The sequence below is a fragment of the Pan troglodytes genome, chromosome 13 (genome assembly GCF_028858775.2).
Source record: "Pan troglodytes isolate AG18354 chromosome 13, NHGRI_mPanTro3-v2.0_pri, whole genome shotgun sequence".
In the NCBI taxonomy this organism is placed as follows: Eukaryota; Metazoa; Chordata; class Mammalia; order Primates; family Hominidae; genus Pan; species Pan troglodytes.
This window is the reverse complement of record NC_072411.2, coordinates 99,417,692-99,436,094: the sequence shown is the minus strand read 5'-3', so window position 1 is coordinate 99,436,094 and position 18,403 is coordinate 99,417,692. Positions and strand designations below refer to the sequence as shown.

The following is an 18,403-nucleotide window of genomic DNA, read 5'->3' as shown; positions in this document are numbered from 1 at the left end:
TGAGTACAGTGGCGCGACACGATTACGGCTCACGGCTGCCTCGAACTCCTGGGCTCAAGCGATGCTCCCGCCTCAGCCTCCAGAGTTGCTGTCTGTTCTTAACTCCCTTCGTAGAATCCACTTTCCTCCAGGGCAAAGTTACTCACTTAAGGACCTTACGGCTCGGCTCGGGGATTTCCTGGGTCACCACGCAGGCGACTTCAGGGCCCAACCGTGTCTCCTCCCCCACCCACAATGCACCTCGCGGTTCCCTCTAGGTGGCAGTTCTGTCACGTGTCACCCGACGGAGCGCGCTCCCGTTTGGCGCACGCGCAGAGTGCAGCCCCCAGCTATTTTTCTCCGTGGCGGCGGCGACGAGCGGAAGTTCTTGGGAGCGCCAGTTCCGTCTGGGTGTTCGAGTGGACAAAATGGCGAAGATCGCCAAGACTCACGAAGGTAAGCGGTCTTTCCCTGCTTACGTGTTTTCTTCGTTGCTAGCCTAATAAAAGCCTTTCTTCCTAGGATTCTGCCTTTTCCTATGGTTTCTTTCGTAGGAGCCGAGCCCGCGTTTCGGGGCCAAGGGTCGTCTCCTCCGCGCCAGCGGCGCAGGCCACTGCCCCGCGTAATGGCGTCCTCCTCTTACACCCCTGACAGGCGCTTTGTTCAGTGTTTGGGACCTGCTACTTCACAGTAGCTTCTCTTCTCTGACCAGAGGGCCTCGTTTAAGCGGCTTCCTCAGTAGGATTCATGGGCAAGGGATCGGGGAAGCGGGCGTGGGGAGAAGGTCTCACTCGCCTCTCGACACTGTCGTCCCCATAGTTTGTGCAGAAGAGGGTCAGAAAAGCACTGAAATACGGCAGCCGCTTTTCCGGCAGACTGAATCGAATTTGGTTAAACCGAGATTCCGTTACTCCTACCCTTGTGTGTCTTCAAGCGTCAGTTACTTGCTTATTTTTCTTGCACGAAACGATTTGGGGATAAAATCTGGTAGTTGTTTTCCCTCCCTTAGTCACTTTTAGTATAATATTGATCTTTTTCATTGGAGACTGGTTATTGGAGGAGCAGATGGAAGAGGAAAACATAAATTACTTTCATTAATGGCCGAAGCTTTCAAGCTAGTTGATCGTTTTATGGAATACAGAGTGTGCAAATTAGGAAAACGTTGGGAATAGACTGGAGTTCATTAGGAAGTATCCAGAGATGACAGAAAATGGGATCACTTTTCAGAAAAGACGAGGCATGAGAAGTTGGAACTGCATTCTTTGATTTCTGACTTGGCATCCGAGATTTTCACTGAGAACGAGACTTCTAAGTCACTTTTGTTTCATATGTTCTTTCTGGGTATTTGGCTCGGTATTAGTCTGTGAGAGGTAAGAGACTGAGGCCATCCAAAATTTTACAGTCTGATAGGAGAAACAGATGTGTATGTTCTCATTCTCTCATGAGGCCAGATGCATGCTTAAGTAGAAGAAAAAGCAGCATGTTCTGGGAACCTGGGTAACGGAATGATTATGTTTAGGGTTGTTTCACTGAGGAGGTTACATGACCCTGTTTTAAAAGGATCAGTCAGTTTTAAATCGGGAAGGACATCTGAGCCTGAGAACATCTTGTAACAAGGTATTGAATCGTGAAAGGTGTGTTTGAGTAGTAGTCCACTGTAGCAGGAACAGAGGGTGCAAGTAGAGAAGAAATAAATGAATCTGGAAAGGTTGGATTAGGACCAGAATGTGAATGGCTTTGAATAGTGGGGTCACCCAGAGGACCTGAAGTCCAACTTTCTGCTATTTATCAAACATGCTAATGAATTGTCAATGACTTTAATATTAGTATACCATTTTAGGTATTTAGGATTTAAATGCTCTCTTAGTATTCCTAGGCCTTATTATTTTGTCTTTAGACTATCTCAAATATAACCTTTTGCAAATTAAGTAGAAAATATAAAGTTGTGCTGTTTTTGTTCATTCAGGATGTTATTCATTTGGGGATATTGATAGTATAGCTTTGATACTTATTTATTGGTAACTTCAGTGTAAGATGCCCTCAGACAGGAAAATCGGAATTCTGATCAGTTTTCCTGAATTTTTTAGAAACCCAGCTAAAAGCTTTGGTCTATTGCTATTCATTGGCCAAACTTGTTATTTTTGAGATTATTCTATCAATGTGAATTAAGTGATACCATAAGAAAATAGCAGAACATTCAACTTGAGCACTGTCTGTGCCCATCCCTATGGGATATGTCAGGGGATGATAAATGTTTAGTAGAAATACACATAATACTGACATAGCTTGTTGCTTCCTTCCTAATGGAACTCTCGTTCTTCATGGTCCATCACTGTTTTCTCTTGTTAAGCCATTTTTGATAAACTGAAGCAGAATTAATGCTTTTTGGGGCAATGCTGCTATAGCACTCAGTATAAATGTTATATTGCTTAGAATAGTCTGTTGTGTTAAGATTTTCTCTTCTCCTTAGCTCCAAGATTGAGATAAACTGATAACTATTTATTTATTTTGCTGTCATATTCCTTTCAAACATTTCTTTTTTTATTTTTTATTTTTTTTTGAGATAGGGTCTTGTTCTGTTGCCCAGGCAGAAGTGCAGTGGTGCAATCTCGGCTCACAGCAACCTCCGCCTTTAAGGTTCAAGCGATTGTCCTGCTTCAGCCTCCCGAGTACTAGTATCGCAGGCGTGTGCCACCACACCCGACTAATTTTTGTATTTTTAGAGACAGGGTTTCGCCATGTTGGCCAGGCTGGTCTCAAACTCCTGACCACAAGTGATCCTCCCACCTTGGCCTCCCAAAGTGCTGGGATTACTGGCATGAGCCACCATGCCTGAACCCTTTCAAACATTTCTATTAGGATCAGGCCTCACATCCTCTTTAACCAATCTGATTATATTTTACCCTGGCCAATGTGGCTTATGCTTTCCAGGATTGAAATATAAAAAGAACTGGAATTACTCAAATCAGATAAAATCTTTTAGATCTTTCCACGTATTAAATTATGTCAGGTGTATGGTTATGAATATGCATAATCTTGCCATCCAGCAGTTCTTCAGATACTGCTGACTTTGGCATACAAACAGGGAACACACATTATTCTCTGTTTTGTAAAGGGAAAATGGTTTAACCAGAAATCCTACATATCAGCTTGTTTTGCCACTAATCCTTTGAATTAGATTTTTTGGGACATCACAAAGCTGAAAAAGTTTTTTCCCTAATTCTTTGCTTGATAAATGGCTGGAATAGTTATAGTTTTGTTATTGTGTATCTTGCTGATCTATATATTTTTTCCTGTGTTTATTTTTGAGACCGGGTCTTGCCCTGTTGCCCAGGTTGGAGTGCAGTGGCGTGATCATAGCTCACTTAACCTACAACTGCTGGGCTCAAGTGATCCTCCCATTTCAGCCTCCTGAGTAGCTACAACTACAGGCGTGTGCCACCATGCCTGGCTAATTTTTACAATTTTTTTTTAGAGATGGGGTCTCGCTATGTTACCCAGGCTGATCTCGAACTCCTGGGCTCAAGCAGTCCTGCCTTGGCCTCCCACCGTGCTAGGATTACAGGTGTGAGCCACGATGCCTGGCCTTGAAATTTTTTTAATAGAATTAATCATTTAGGAATCAATTTATCAGTATTGTTTGTAGTGTTCAGTAAAATGATTTATATTATAGTTAGTTGTCCTATTGGAGTTTTGTTTAATGAAAAAGCTGAGGGTTGGGATTCAGAATATACTTCCTGTTTTTCTGTGATGTCTTTTAGAAGCCTTGTATTTTGGAAATAGTTGTTCACCAGTTATATCTGGCTGAAGAAGAGTAGATATCACTTAGGGACCAGACTGAAAGGTGTAGGTGAGACATTAACATCTGAGGGCAGTATCTCTGTAACATGTAATGAGCAGTGATTAGAACACTGAAAATAATTCAGATGAAAAATGAAAAATAAAAATCAAGGAGGAAGAAGTGCTACAAGTTGGGTTTAGCAGGATCTAAGGCTTAGAAAGAAGAAAAGGGCTGGGCATGGTGTCTCACACCTATAATCCCAGCACTTTGGGAGGCTGAGGTGGGCAGATCACCCAAGGTTAGGAGTTCCAGACCAGCCTGGCCAACATGGTGAAACCCCCTCTCTACTAAAAGTACAAAAAAATTAACCGGGCATGGTGGCGTGCGCCTGTGATCCCAGCTCCTCGGGAGGCTGTTGCAGGAGAATCGCTTGAACCCAGGAGGCGGAGGTTGCAGTGAGCTGAGATCACGCCACGCCACTGCACTCCAGCCTGGGCGACTGAGTGAAACTCTGTCTCAAAAAAAAAAAAAGAAGAAGAAGAAGAAGAAGAAGAAGAAAAGGCACAGGAGGGGAAATCAGAGGGACAGAATTGGTGGGGAGCAGTTAAATAGTTTTATCAGATGTGATCTTCTGCTATCAGTGATATGAATTGTTTTTCTCAAGAGCTTGATATGTAGGTCTGAGTTTTAAAATACAGGAGGCCAGGGGTTGCTCACGCATGTAATCCCAGCATTTTGGGAAGTCAAGACAGGAGGATTGCTTGAGACTGCAAACATACAGAAAAGTAGAGAGCAGCTGGCGCTGTACTCCAGCCTGGGCAACAGAGCAGGACTCTGTCTCAGAAAAACAAAACAACAGGCCGGGCACAGTGTGTGAAGACAGGTTTTAATAACACTAGGGTAGGCTGGGCACGGTGGCTTACGCCTGTAATCCCAGCACTTTGGGAGGCTGATGTGGATGGATCACCAGAGGTCAGGAGTTTGAGACCAGCTTGATCAACATGGTGAAACCCTATCTCTACTAAAAATACAAAAATTAGCTGGGTTTGGTGGTGCGTGCCTCTAATCCCACCTGCTTGGGAGCCTCAGGCAGGAGAATCTCTTGAACCAGGAGGTGGAGGTTGCAGTGAGCCGAGATCGTGCCACTGCACTTCAGCTTGGGCAACAGAGTGAGACTTTGTCTCAAAACAAAATAACAAAAAAATCTACCGTGAGTAGTAAAATGAGCCCCTCATATACTTATCACCTAGCTTCAACAGTTACAAGCTTAGGCCAGCTTTGTTTAATTTGTACACTGGTCCCTTCTACTCTTCCCATTATTTTGAAGCAGATCTTAGACATACCACTTTATCCATAAATATTTCAGTATGTATTTCTGTGTAAGGACTTAAAAAGATAATACCATGATTACACCTAAAATTAAAATAATAAAATATCTAGTCACTGTTCTGTTTTACCCATTCTTTTAAACTTTGTTTTTCAGTTTCAGTCAGGCTTCCAAGAAAACTGATAACATTTTGATTGGTTGGTTTCTCTTATATCTTTTTCATTTCACAGTACATTGTGATTTAATGATTTATCTCTTAAATCTTTTTCAGTTCATAGGTTCCTCCTGTCTCTTTCTTTTTCCTTGCACTTCATTTGTTGCAGAACCTTTGTCCTGTGGTTTCGCACAGTCTGGAGGAATTGGGGAAAGTGGCTGTCTAAACTGGTTCCCTCCTTCCCATTACTGCTGCAATCAAGATGTTAGGGGGCCCACAAGCAATGGAAGCACCCAGAAAATTATTGGCTCTAAGTATGAGCATAGTTCTGAAATCATACTTCAGGTTTAGATTGTGCTAGTCATGGGAAGGAAATTTTTTTTTTTTTTTTTTGAGACAGAGTCTTGCTCTGTTGTCCAGGCTGGAGTGCAGTCGCACAATCTCGGCTCACTGCAAGCTCCGCCTCCCGGGTTCAAGCGATACTTCTGCCTCAGCCTCCCAAGTAGCTGGGACTACAGACGCGTGCCATCACACCCAGCTAATTTTTGTATTTTTAGTAGAGATGGGGTTTCACCATATTGGCCAGACTGGTCTCGAACTCCTGACCTCAGGTGATCCATCCACATCGGCCTCCCAAAGTGCTGGGATTACAGGCGTGAGCCACCGTGCCGGCCTACCTTAGTGTTATTAAAACCTGTCTTGACACAAAAACCTCTAAACAAATGTTTACAGTAGCCTTACTTGTAATCATTGCAAACAGCTCGATGTACTTCAACTAGAGAATGGATAAACACACTGTAGTACAATGGAATACTACCCAGTAATAAAAAGGCAGAAACTATTGATGTGCACAACAGTGTGGAAATTGGAATATTTAAGGGTTTAAATGGGTTAAAGAGTGCCAGCTTTTGGCAGTTTTGTGTGGCCAATAGGAGGTCCTAGTCTCTTCTTGCTCAGTCACTAGCAGACAGTATCCCTTTTTTCTTTGTCTTCACATCTGAATGTATTGAACTATGAGTCCAAACTGGGAAGGGATTAGGCTGGAACAGGATTTGTTCATTTTGGTCATAATTGAAGTTGGAAGAGATTATTAGCATAGACGTTTCTTTGCCTCAAGTCTTCATTGTTTTTGACCTCTGGTTACTCATTTTGGTATGTTCTCTCATTTTTTATTTTCATAGTTGCCAACCCCCGCCTTTTTTTTTTTTGAGGTGGAGTTTCACTGTGTCGTCCAGGCTGGAGTGCAGTGGCGTGATCTTGGCTCACTGCAACCTCTGCCTCCCAGACTCAAGCGATTCTCTTTTGCCCAGGCCAGAGTGCAGTGCTGTGATCTCGGCTCACTGCAACCTCCACCTCCCAGGTTCAAGCGATTCTCATGCCTCAGCCTTCCAAGTAGCTGGGATTACAGGCGTGCCACCACCATGCCTGGCTAATTTTTGTATTTTTAGTGAAGACAGGGTTTCACCATGTTGGCCAGGCCGGCTTTGAACTCCTGATCTCAAGTGATTCAACTGTCTTGACTTCCCAAAGTGCTGGGATTACAGGCGTGAGCCACCGCGCTCAGCCAGTTGCCAAGCAGTTTTATGCATTGATCATTTGTTGTCAGAAATGATCTATTTGCACATTTTTAGTCAGTTTATATTTAAGAAATTATAGGAATACTTACACACCAGGCTGTAACTTAGTGTTGGCTTTGAAAATACGGAGTTAGAGACATCATTGTTATTCCCAGAGATAAAAAATTTGAAGTGGAATTTTACAAACCTTGGCTGGCATGGATAGGGGAGAGAAAAATTTGGAAAATTACTTTTAATTACTTCTACAGATTACCTATTTATTTATTTACTTACTTATTTAGAGGCAAGGCCTGGTTCTAACACCCAGGCTAGAGTGCAGTGGTGTGATCTCAGCTCACTGCAACCTCCGCCTCCTGGGCTCAAGCCATCCTCTGACCTCAGCCTCCTGAGTATCTGGGACTACAGGTGTGCACCTGTAGTGACTAATTTTTGTATTTTTGTCTAATTTTTGTAGAGACAGGGTTTCATCATATTGCTTAGGCTGGCCTTGAACTTGTGAACTCAAGTGATCTGCCTGCCTGGGCATCCCAAAGTGCCCAGCCTCATTACCTTTTAATTAATTAATTAATTAATTAATTTGAGACGGAGTCTTGCTCTGTCGCCTAGGTTGGAGTGCAGTGGTGCGATCTCGGCTCACTGCATCCTCTGCCTCTTGGGTTCAAGCAATTCTCTGACTCAGCCTCCTGAGTAGCTGGGATTCCAGGCACCCACCACCACACCTGGCTAATTTTTATATTTTTAGTAGAGATGGGGTTTCACCATCTTGGCCAGGCTGATCCTGAACTCCTGACCTCGTGATCCACCCGCCTCGGCCTCCCAAAGTGCTGGGATTACAGGCGTGAGCCACCATGCCCGGCCCAGATTACCTTTTATGAAATATTTTAACATGCAGAAGAGAATAGGACAAAATATAATGAACACTAACCCACTGCTCAGCTTTATCAGTTCTTCATTTTCTGCCGTATTTTTTCCCACCTTTTTATTTATTTTGAAAACGAAACCTCAGACACAAAGTTACCTTATTTATGAATGTCATGGTAATAATTTGTTTGCTCATAAATATTTGGGTATGTTATATTTGGTATTTTAGCACATAGTTTATTAAGAAATTTCTGAGTTTTAGTTCTCTGAATTGCATAATAAGCTGCTGAGTTTTATGGAATCTGACGGCTTAATTTTATGGATCACATGGTGTATGTGTAAATGTGCTGCAGTTTGCAGTGTGTTAACAAAGCCCATTAGCTGTTTGGACTTTATATCCATAGTTTCCAGCAGACAGAAAACAATGCCTGATTTGCATATAAACATTTAATTGTACTGCCTATAAGAAGTTCAGTAATATACTCACCTTAGGATTAATTAACTACAAACAGCTGCCTAGCCCCAGGAGATTTTGGGCTGGGTAATTTTGTTACTAAATTTTAATAAGAACCTAGTCATGATTTACATAGATTTCATACCAACACTATTTCAGTATTTTATGAACCTTTGTAATTGGAAAACTCTGATGCTAATCAGCAGGTACATAAAATCAATAGTTAAAATTCAGTAGCTGAAATTAGTTCCAGAATAAGTGTTATCCAAATGAGAAACTAGTTGCTGAAACTTCAGGATGGAAAAGTTGTTTAGACGGAAAATAAGAGAGATACCTGATAAGGGGGAAAAAGCAAGTTGCACAATATGTGTAGTGTGCAGTTTTTATAAAACAGCACCCCTTTCCTGTTTTTTAGTTGTGTATGAGGTAGAGAAAAGTATAAAATGATGCTCTAAATTGGAAAATTTGGTAGGGGTGGGCTGGGGTTGGAAATGGGAGGGGTGAAGGGCCAGGTAAAATAGTTTCCTAGGGTGTTTGTTAATGATGCAGAATCCTGGGCTTCACAGCCTGAGTTGGAGTTTCAGAGTTAGTGTATCCAAGACCTAGGATTCTACCTTTGTAACAGGTGCACCAGGTCATTTCTCTGTAGGTGGTCCTTATACTAGACTAATGCTGTAGAGGAGATTGCAGACTATTTCTCCTGATTCATCCATTTGTTTCTTACCTAAATCCTCATGGAAGTAGCATTTGTGGTCCTTTTACAAAAACCTATTTAGGTAAAAGTGATAAATGTACCTGTGGTTTAAAAAAAAAAGCCTGAAGCTGGGCGTGGTGGTGGGCATCTATAATCCCAACTATTTGGGAGGCTGAGGCAGGAGAATGGCTTGAACCTGGGAGGCGGAGGTTGCAGTGAGCCGAGATCCAGCCACTGCACTCCAGCCTGGGCAACAAGAGCAAAACTCCGCCTCAAAAAAAGAAAAGAAAAGAAGATGCCCGAAGGGGGTGGGAGTGGGGCAAATGTAGATTAAATTTTTCAAAATATGAAACTACAAACAGAAACAAAAGTAGAGATCATAGTAAAAAGAACCACCCTGCTCATGCGAGGATATTTCTGGCTGCCTGGGCTGCTATAATGGTTTGGGGACAAAGTAACATCTGTGCATGTAGTGGTGCTGTGTAACACAACACACTATAATAATTTTGAGATCCGATCACAACTGGGGCTGCTAAATTCAGCATTAAAACTATTCTATCATTTTGAGTTTCTTTCTTTCTGTTTCTTTGTTTCTGAGACAGTCTCTCATCCAGGCTGGAGTGCAGTGGCAGCAATCGTGGCTTACTGCAGCCTTGACCTCCTGGGCTCAAACAGTCCTCCCACCTCAGCCCCCTAAGTGGCAGGGGACTATAGGTTTGCCACCATACCTGGCTAATTTTAGTATTTTTTGTAGAGATAGGGTTTTGCCATGTCGCCCAGGCTGGTTTTGAACTCCTGGGCTCAAGTGATCCGCCCACCTCAGCCTTCCAAAGTGTTTGGATGACATGCGTGAGCTACCGCGTCTGCCTCCAGTTTGTGAGACCTGCTCCTGTTCCTTTCTTATGTGGAAATGTGACCCAGCCGTGCCTTAGACTAGATAAGGACATTTTGTTATCCTGCACATCTATCTTGAGGAACTATAGAGGGCTTTCTCCCTTAGCTGGGGAGGTGGGAGGTTTTGCAAATACAGGATGCTATTTGAATCTTTATCTTTTGATTCATGCAGCTAGCAATTGAGCTTTTTTATTTTTTATTTGATTTATTTATCTATTTATTTTTTGAGACGGAGTTTCGCTGTTGTTGCCCAGGCTGGAGTGCAATGGCGTGATCTCGGCTTACTGCAACCTCCACCGTCCGGGTTCATGCGATTCTCCTGCCTCAGCCTCCCGAGTAGCTGGGATTCCAGGCGCCTGCCACCATGCCCGGCTAATTTTTGTATTTTTAGTAGAGACGGGGTTTTACCACATTGGCCAGGCTGGTCTTGAACTCCTGACCTCAGGTGATCTGCCCACCTCGGCCTCCCGAAGTGCTGGGATTGCAGGTGTGAGCCACTGCGCCCAGCCTAATTTTTATTCATTTATTTATTTATTTGAGATGAGTTTTGCTCTTTGCCCAGGCTAAAGTGCAGTGGCACGTGATCTCGGCTCACTGCAGCCTTGGCCTCCCGGGTTCAAGCAGTTCTGCCTCAGCCTCCTGAGTAGCTGGGACTACAGGCGTGCGCCATTACACCTGGCTAACTTTGTATTTTTACTGGAGAGGAGGTTTCACCATCTTGGCTAGGCTGGTCTCGAATGCCTGACTTCAGGTGATCCGCCCGCCTTGGCCTCCCAAAGTGCTGGGATTATAGGCGTGGACCACCGCGCCCGGCCAGCAAGTAAGCTTTTTAAAAGTGCCTGGTGTCAAAGGGCTTAATTCAGCATGGGCTGGCAAGAATTTAAACAGCTATTTGTCAGGCCATAGAAATCTTTTGCAATTGAAACTATTTCTTTATACATCTATGTATTATTTAGATTATTAAAACAAAACATTACTTTGCAAAATTAACCTGGTGTCAGGAAAGACTACAAAATGGAAGACTAGTCTGTATTTAAAGAAGAGCAAAGAGAGTGACAACTAAATGCAGTGTATGGTGCTTGATTGGATCATGGGTTAAAAAAGAATATCTATAAAAGCTGTTACTAGGGCAACTGGGGAAATTTTAAGCTAGGTTATATGTTTGTTAGATGATATTTTGTCACGGTTTTTTTTTTTTTTTTTTGAGAGATGGAGTCTTGCTCTGTCACCCAGGTTGGAGTGCAGTAGTGTGATCTGCAACCTCTGCCTCCCGGGTTAAAGTGATTCTCCTGCCTCAACTTCCCAAATACCTGGGACTACAGGTGCATGCCCCCACGCCCAGCTACTTTTTGTATTTTTTAGTAGAGACGGTTTCGCTATATGTTGGCCAGGCTGGTCTCGAACTCCTGACCTCAAGTGATCGCCCACCTCCTCCTCCCAAAGTGTTGGGATTATAGGCGTGAGCCACAGCGCCCAGATCCGCCCACCTCATCCTCCCAAAGTGTTGGGATTGTAGGCGTGAGCCACACGCCCAGCCTATCATGGTTTAATTTCTAGAGCTTGCTTACGCTGTTGTGATTACTAGTCTCTTATATGGTGCAATTATTGTACATTTTCTGTATTTAAGAGAGTATTTTGATAATTACCTAGTAAAGAAATGCATTGTGTTGGGAGTTCTTTTGGAAAGTGAAATTAAGAAAGTCTGTATTATCTTTTTATAGATATTGAAGCACAGATTCGAGAAATTCAAGGCAAGAAGGCAGCTCTTGATGAAGCTCAAGGAGTGGGCCTCGATTCTACAGGTTATTATGACCAGGAAATTTATGGTGGAAGTGACAGCAGATTTGCTGGATACGTGACATCAATTGCTGCAACTGAACTTGAAGATGTAAGTTACAAATTATGTACAAGAGGCAGTTATTTTTTTGAGAGAGCAAGAAATATGAATAACTTTTGTTTCAGCCATCTGGTTTAATCTGGAGAAACATTTTTGGGATCTTTTAGAGGATAAAACTACTGGAGGTATCCTCTCTAAGGTTCAGAAACTTCACTGGAAATGCTTTGTTCTGAGAATTTATGGTAAAGACTAGTTTGTTTATCCAGTGAAGCATCTGCCAGCCATTACCTTTATAAAGTTAAGAGTAAAGTAAATCCCTACCATTACTTATTAGCTCTATCTAGAGTAGCCTGTGTGAGAAGTGACTTAATTGTAAATAGCCATCTGTCCTTGTGATTTGATTACTGACTTGTACTTGATACTGTTTTTCTCCTCTTGGTATCTTAATGTGAATGGATTTTCTTTTCTTATCTTTTTTTTTTTTTTTTTTTTTTGAGACAGTCTCACCTGTCATCCAGGCTTGAGTGCAGTGGGCTGCAACCTCCGCCTCCCGGGTTCAAGTGATTCTCCTGCCTCAGCCTCCCAAATAGCTGGGATTACAGGCGCCTGCTACCATGCCTGGCTAATTTTTGTATTTTTAGTAGAGATGGGGTTTTGCCATGTTGGCCAGGCTGGTCTTGAACTCATGCCTTCAGGTGATCCACCTGCCTTGGCCTCCCAAAGTGCTGCGATTACAGGCTTGAGCCACTGCGCGCGGCCTGGAATTTTTCTTAGTACTGATATTGATGAGCTTTTCATGTCTGTTTGAATTCCTATGGAGGAGGACTGCCTTTCATTTTGAAATCTGTTCCCTCAAAGCATTTTTTATGTATTCCAGGTAGCTTATATTTTATCAGACCATTCCAAACTCCAAATTTGGTGATTCAGTTACAGATAAACTTTATTTTATGTATATAGATTATCAAACTGGTTTTTTTTTTTTCATCTCACTCTGTTGCCCAGGCTGGAATGCAGTGGTGCAATCTTGGCTTACTGCATGCTCCGCCTCCAGGGTTCATAGCATTCTCCTGCCTCAGCCTCCCGAGTAGCTGGGACTACAGATGCCTGCCACCATGTCCGGCTAATTTTTTGTATTTTTAGTAGAGATGGGGTTTCACCGTGTTAGCCAGGATGGTCTCGATCTCCTGAGCTCGTGATCCACCTGCCTCAGCCTCCCAGAGTGCTGGGATTACAGGCGTGAGCCACCGCGCCTGGTTATTTTTTATTTTTTTTTTAATTTTTGGATAGGTGATGTATATTTCTTTTTTTTTAATTATTATACTTTAAATTCTAGGGTCCATGTGCACAAGGTGCAGGTTACGTATGTATACATGTGCCATATTGGTGTGCTGCACCCATTAACTTGTCATTTACGTTAGGTATATCTCCCAATGCTATCCCTCCCCCCTACCCCCACCCCATGACAAGCCCCGGTGTGTGATGTTCCCCATCCTGTGTCCAGGTGTTCTTATTGTTCAATTCCCACCTAGGAGTGAGAACATGCGGTGCCAACTGGTTATTTTTAAGAAATTCAAGTCACATTTTATAGTTGGCTCTCTTCCTCTTTTTTTTTCTTGAGAGAAATTTAAAAATCCCAAAAGGTGAAATTTCTAGAAGCCAGTCATGGACTAGTTAGCACTTTATTTGGGGGTCTCATACCCTAATTGTAAAAGAAAGTGATAGCTATATGTTTCAGAAGCTGAGGGGGAAATTGTCACTTTATCTTTAAATAAAATAAGTGAGGTGTTAAGATCTGGAGAATTACCCCGTGTTGCACTTTTTATTTTTTATTTATTTTTATTACAATAGAGATGAGATCTCACTATGTATGTGGTTTTGTTTTTTGGAGACAAAGTCTTGCTCTGTCGCCCAGACCAAAGGCAGTGGCCAGATCATGCCTCACTGTAGCCTTCGTCTCCCGAGTTCAAGCAATTTTCCCACCTCAGCCTCCTGAGTAGCTGGGACTACATATGCACACCACCACGCCTGGCTAATTTTTGTATTTTTTTTGGTAGAGACAGAGTTTCACCATGTTGCCCAGGCTGGTCTTGAACTCCTGGGCTCAATTAGTCCCTCGCCTCGGCCTCCCAAAGTGTTGGGATTATAGATGTGAGCCACCTTGCCCAGCTGGGTCTCTGTTGCCTAGGCTAGTCTCAAAACTCCTACACTCAAGCCATTCTCCCACCTTGGCCTCCCAAACAGTTGTACTTTTTATACTAGAAAAGTAACAGTATAACATTGTTCTGTTTAAACATACTACTAGGGGCAAATACATTTAAAATTAAATATTTGTTTCTATGGTTGTTAAATTGTGTTAAAAAACATGAGTTAAAAAAAGAAAGTAGAAAGTTCTAAAATAAGCTGTAGTTATCAAGTTGAAAAAACATTTTGTCTTCTGTGAAAAAATTAAATGCACAGGTTTTTCTAGTCCATACCTACTTTATCTTAATTGACGTCTATAGAAAATATTCCTTGCTTAATCATTTTAAAAGTAAAGATAACTTTACTGAATTGAATTTAATAGGTTTTTGAAGTGAAAGAAGACCAATTGTGTTTCTAAGTTTTATGAAGGAGGGCTTAGACATCACACTGTCAATAGATCTTTTGATTTCATTTTGAATCTTTGCATATTCTTTCTAATTTTTAAGTTCTAACATTTTGTTTATGGCTTTTTGGGGGGTTTTCATTGCAGGATGACGATGACTATTCATCATCTACGAGTTTGCTTGGTCAGAAGAAGCCAGGATATCATGCCCCTGTGGCATTGCTTAATGATATACCACAGTCAACAGAACAGGTGATCTTTCATTTTAAAAGCATAGTTTATTCAGCTAAAGAAAAGTGAATGTCTGAGTTCCCATAGAAACCCATAAATTTTAGGATGCTTTAAGGATAATTATAAATAATAACTTATTTTGTAAAGGTGTAATCTTTTTATTTTTGACAGAAGGTTTTGCTGTGTTGCTCAGGCTGATCCCAAACTCCTGGGCTCAAGCATTCCTCCTGTCTCAACCTCCCAAGTAGTTGAGATTATACACACAGGCTGTCATGCCTGGCTGTAATCATTTAATGAAGCATTGAACTATGGAAATGTGGATATGTATATTACCTTGTTTCCATGTGCCTTATTTTTTTATATTAACATTTATCTGTGAAACGGTACGGAATATTAGTAGGCATGTATTAAACATTTGTGCTTTATGGTGTTCTGATTTTTGTTTATGATATTCTGTTTTGTTATTTTAATAAAGTGGATATTAAGTGAGACATACCTCTTTTCAGTATGATCCATTTGCTGAGCACAGACCTCCAAAGATTGCAGACCGGGAAGATGAATACAAAAAGCATAGGCGGACCATGATAATTTCCCCAGAGCGTCTTGATCCTTTTGCAGATGGTAATTCTTTCCCACTTTTCTATAAGTATTCAGAAATTTATTTGTATTAAGTTGTCTTTAGCCCTTTGATTTTTTTTGGCATGCTTCTGAATTTGCTTTTCTTTTTAAAAATCCCCCTTACTATAGATTTGTATAGATGTGGTTGAAGTCACAGATGCCATATTCTTCATCTTTATAATGCAAGTTTTCTTTCCAGGTAGAAGGACAAGAAAAAAATGAGCCAATGCCATAGAAACGCAAAGGGTTAAAGGTTTTACTTTTACTTTTGTTTTGGGTACGCTTTCTATACTTGGAACAAATGTATTTTTCTGCTCAAAATACTTTCAAATTATTGAAAGTTTTCATTCCAAATCCTAGATTTTTAGGATTGTTACCCTTGAGAAACTGTTTCTCACACTAGAGCTCCCCCCATAGTGCTCTAAATATAGCTTAGTAAAGGCACCTACTTTGCTCTAAGCATACTTAAAGTTAAAACAAAAGTATGTATACGAAGAGTTTGATATTTTTAATAGTTGGAGTCTGTTTTGCTAATTTTAGTGTGCAAGTCAGCACAAGGGGCATAGTGAGCCTGATGGAAGCTTTCCTCAGGTGAGTGAGTTTCACAGCCAAATTAGGTGCCTGTTTCTTAAAATTAGATTCTGCTGCAGGTTTACATACTAGACTTTTCAGCCTGCATGAATTAGTAGGGATATTCTTTTTTTACTTGCATAATTGTAATTGATTTAAACATGTATGCCAGAATTCACAGGCCCATACTAACTGTCCTTAATTTCTTTCCTACAGCAGTACTGCTATATGCCAGTCCTGTCTGCATTCTTAAGGGTGCAGTTCAACACATCCTCTCTAGATTATGGTGAAAAAGTATTCCAAAGGAAGTCTTATCAGAGCTAGTGTCAGAAAGAATGACACTACCAATTGGGCATGATCTTCAGCATAGGAAATGTCTTAGAATTTTATTATTTTTTCCTAAATTGTGATGCTATACTACTTGTATAGCTAGTTACCACATTTCTAAAGCATAGTGTGCCTCTGTGAATCTTGTTATATACTGTTTGGGCTTCTGTAAGATATTTTGAAGTTTGAAAAGCAAATACTGAAACTTTAACCAAGAGACTGACACATCTCTTTGTACACCACGTTGCTTCTGTGTGCATCATAATAACTGGTAGAAGTAATATATTTAAAGTAATATGTTTCCAGTTTTAATTTATGCTTTCTAAGAAATAAAAATATGTTTTCTGGGTCAACAAAACTTAAAGCATGAAGCCCTTTTTAGTAACGTGACATCAGAATAAGATTATAGGTATATTTTTAAAATCAGATTTTCTAAACTACAATTGTTTTAGAACACTGTATGAAGAACTTATCTAGTCATAGTTATTTGTAGTCAGGATTTTAACAGCTTGCAACAGGTAATGTTTTGAATATAAATATCTTTCCAAAGTGTTACTAATGGTAAAGAGATAATTTTCTAGGCTTCTATTCTGCTGCTTGAAGTCAGAACTGCTGATGGAGACAAAGGCACGAAAGTGTACGTATTCCGGATTAGCAACCCAGGAACCCATCACTTCTGAAGACTCTAAACTGTGCTGTCATTTTGTTTTTATATGCATTAAAATATTTGTTTTAAACTGCTGTAGATGTTTGTGTTCAAACAGGTTAAATTGATCAGCAAACTCAATAAAAAGTAAGATGTATAATTATTAAAGTTTTCCATCAAAAAATAATTTAAATGATTATGGAATAACATAATATTTAGAGCAGGGCAGATAAATCAGTTGAACCTGCTTATTTTTTATTTATTGTACTCTTTTTCCTGTTGCTGTTCTTTTCTGCAGGAGGGAAGACCCCTGATCCTAAAATGAATGCTAGGACTTACATGGATGTAATGCGAGAACAACACTTGACTAAAGAAGAAGTATGTAAACCTGTCTCCTGTTTTAATGGTTGTGAAAGAATATAAATACAGTTGTGATTGACAGACTGTTAGGTTTCTTTTTTGCTATTTGCTGCACAAATATTTTAATAGTATTAATAAAAATTAACTGAGAAAGAATCTTACCCCCAAATTATACCACCTTCCAAGTAAAACTTTTCATTTCTATATCCTTTTCTAGTCCTGGGCCCCTTGGCTGTATATGTTTGTATGTATGTGTCTCACAAGGGATTTTTTTTTTTCTTTTTTTTTGGACACAGAGTCTCACTCTGCCATCCAGGCTAGAGTGCAGTGGCGTGATCTCGTCTCACTGCAATCTCTGCTTCCCAGGTTCAAGTTATCCTCCCACTTCAGCCTCCCGAGTAGCTGGGAACACAAGCGTGTGTCACCATGCCTAGCTAATTTTTGTATTTTTAGTAGAGATGGGGTTTCACCATGTTGGCCAGGCTGGTCTCAAACTCCTGACCTCAGGTGATCTGCCTGTCTCGGCCTGCCAAAGTGCTGGGATTACAGGTGTGAGCCACTGTGCCTGGCCATTACAGGGGTGGTTTCTGTGTGGAGAAGGTTGATGGTGTGTATCTGAACTCAGTATGTTAGGGAAAAGTCAGAGTTCAGTGTGAGATTCTGTAAGTTTCGGTTTGGATGTAAGTGGAGAATTTTGAATAATTCCTTTTGGCTTACAGAGATTATGCCATTTTGTCTAATAACTGCCTACTTTTTGTTTGTTTGTTTGTTTTGAGTGGAGTCTTCCTTTGTTGCCCAGGCTGAAGTGCAGTGGTGCGATTTCAGCTTACCGCACCCTCTGCCTCCTGGGTCCAAGCGATTCTCCTGCCACAGCCTCCCGAGTTTCTGGGATTGCAGGTGTGCGCCGCCATGCCTGGCTAATTTTCATATTTCTTTTTTTTTTTTAGTAGAGGTGGGGTTTCGTTATGTTGGCCAGGCTGGTCTCGAACTCCTGACCTCAGGTGATCTGCCCGCCTTAACCTCTCAAAGTGCTGGGATTACAGGTGTGAGCCACCGTACCCAGCCTCCTCCATTACTATTATGAATATATAATAGATTTTATATGTTGAATGAGTTAAATGGGATGGTAAAACCCCATTTTAACAGTACAGAGTGAATTAAATGTGCATCCATTATCACTATGCATATTTACATAATTTGTCAGTATAAATAAAACAATTTTATTTTTATCTTTTACCATTTTTCTATCTTGTTCCATAGTCTTAATTGCTGTTTATATGAGTTTTGAAGAAAACCCTATTTTTCAGTGGAAGCATTATGGTTCTCCATTGTTGACTGAAGATTTTACTTCACCTCCAGTATATAAACTACAGTGTGCTATGTTACAAATTCTGAACTTGCTTATCTTTTGTTTAGAAAGGCATTATGTAAAACAAAATAAAGACACACAGACTATGGAACCAGCTAGCGTAGAAAGGAGATCACCAGTACATAGAAAGGAGAATGAGC

At 41.0% G+C, this 18,403-nt stretch overlaps 1 protein-coding gene across 5 annotated transcripts in view; it reads left to right on the top strand.

Moving 5' to 3' along the window:
• The first annotated feature begins 322 nt into the window (after nt 1-322).
• The window catches only part of SF3B1 (splicing factor 3b subunit 1), a 43,128-nt gene continuing 25,047 nt past the window's right edge, over nt 323-18,403 (top strand). For 2 of the 5 annotated variants that reach the window (XR_010150177.1, XM_024355005.3), the window contains exons 1-5: nt 323-435; nt 11,443-11,609; nt 14,290-14,394; nt 14,880-14,994; nt 16,833-16,912. Coding sequence is in view for 3 of the 5 variants with exons in the window: in XM_024355005.3 (XP_024210773.1) it covers nt 408-435; nt 11,443-11,609; nt 14,290-14,394; nt 14,880-14,994; nt 16,833-16,912 (495 nt within the window). In the remaining 2 variants the exon portion in view is untranslated. Of the gene's footprint in view, nt 436-11,442; nt 11,610-14,289; nt 14,395-14,848; nt 14,995-16,469; nt 16,526-16,832; nt 16,913-18,403 lie in introns of those variants that run through there. The other 3 variants (XR_010150178.1, XM_063791405.1, XM_063791406.1) reach the window with 3 other exon arrangements.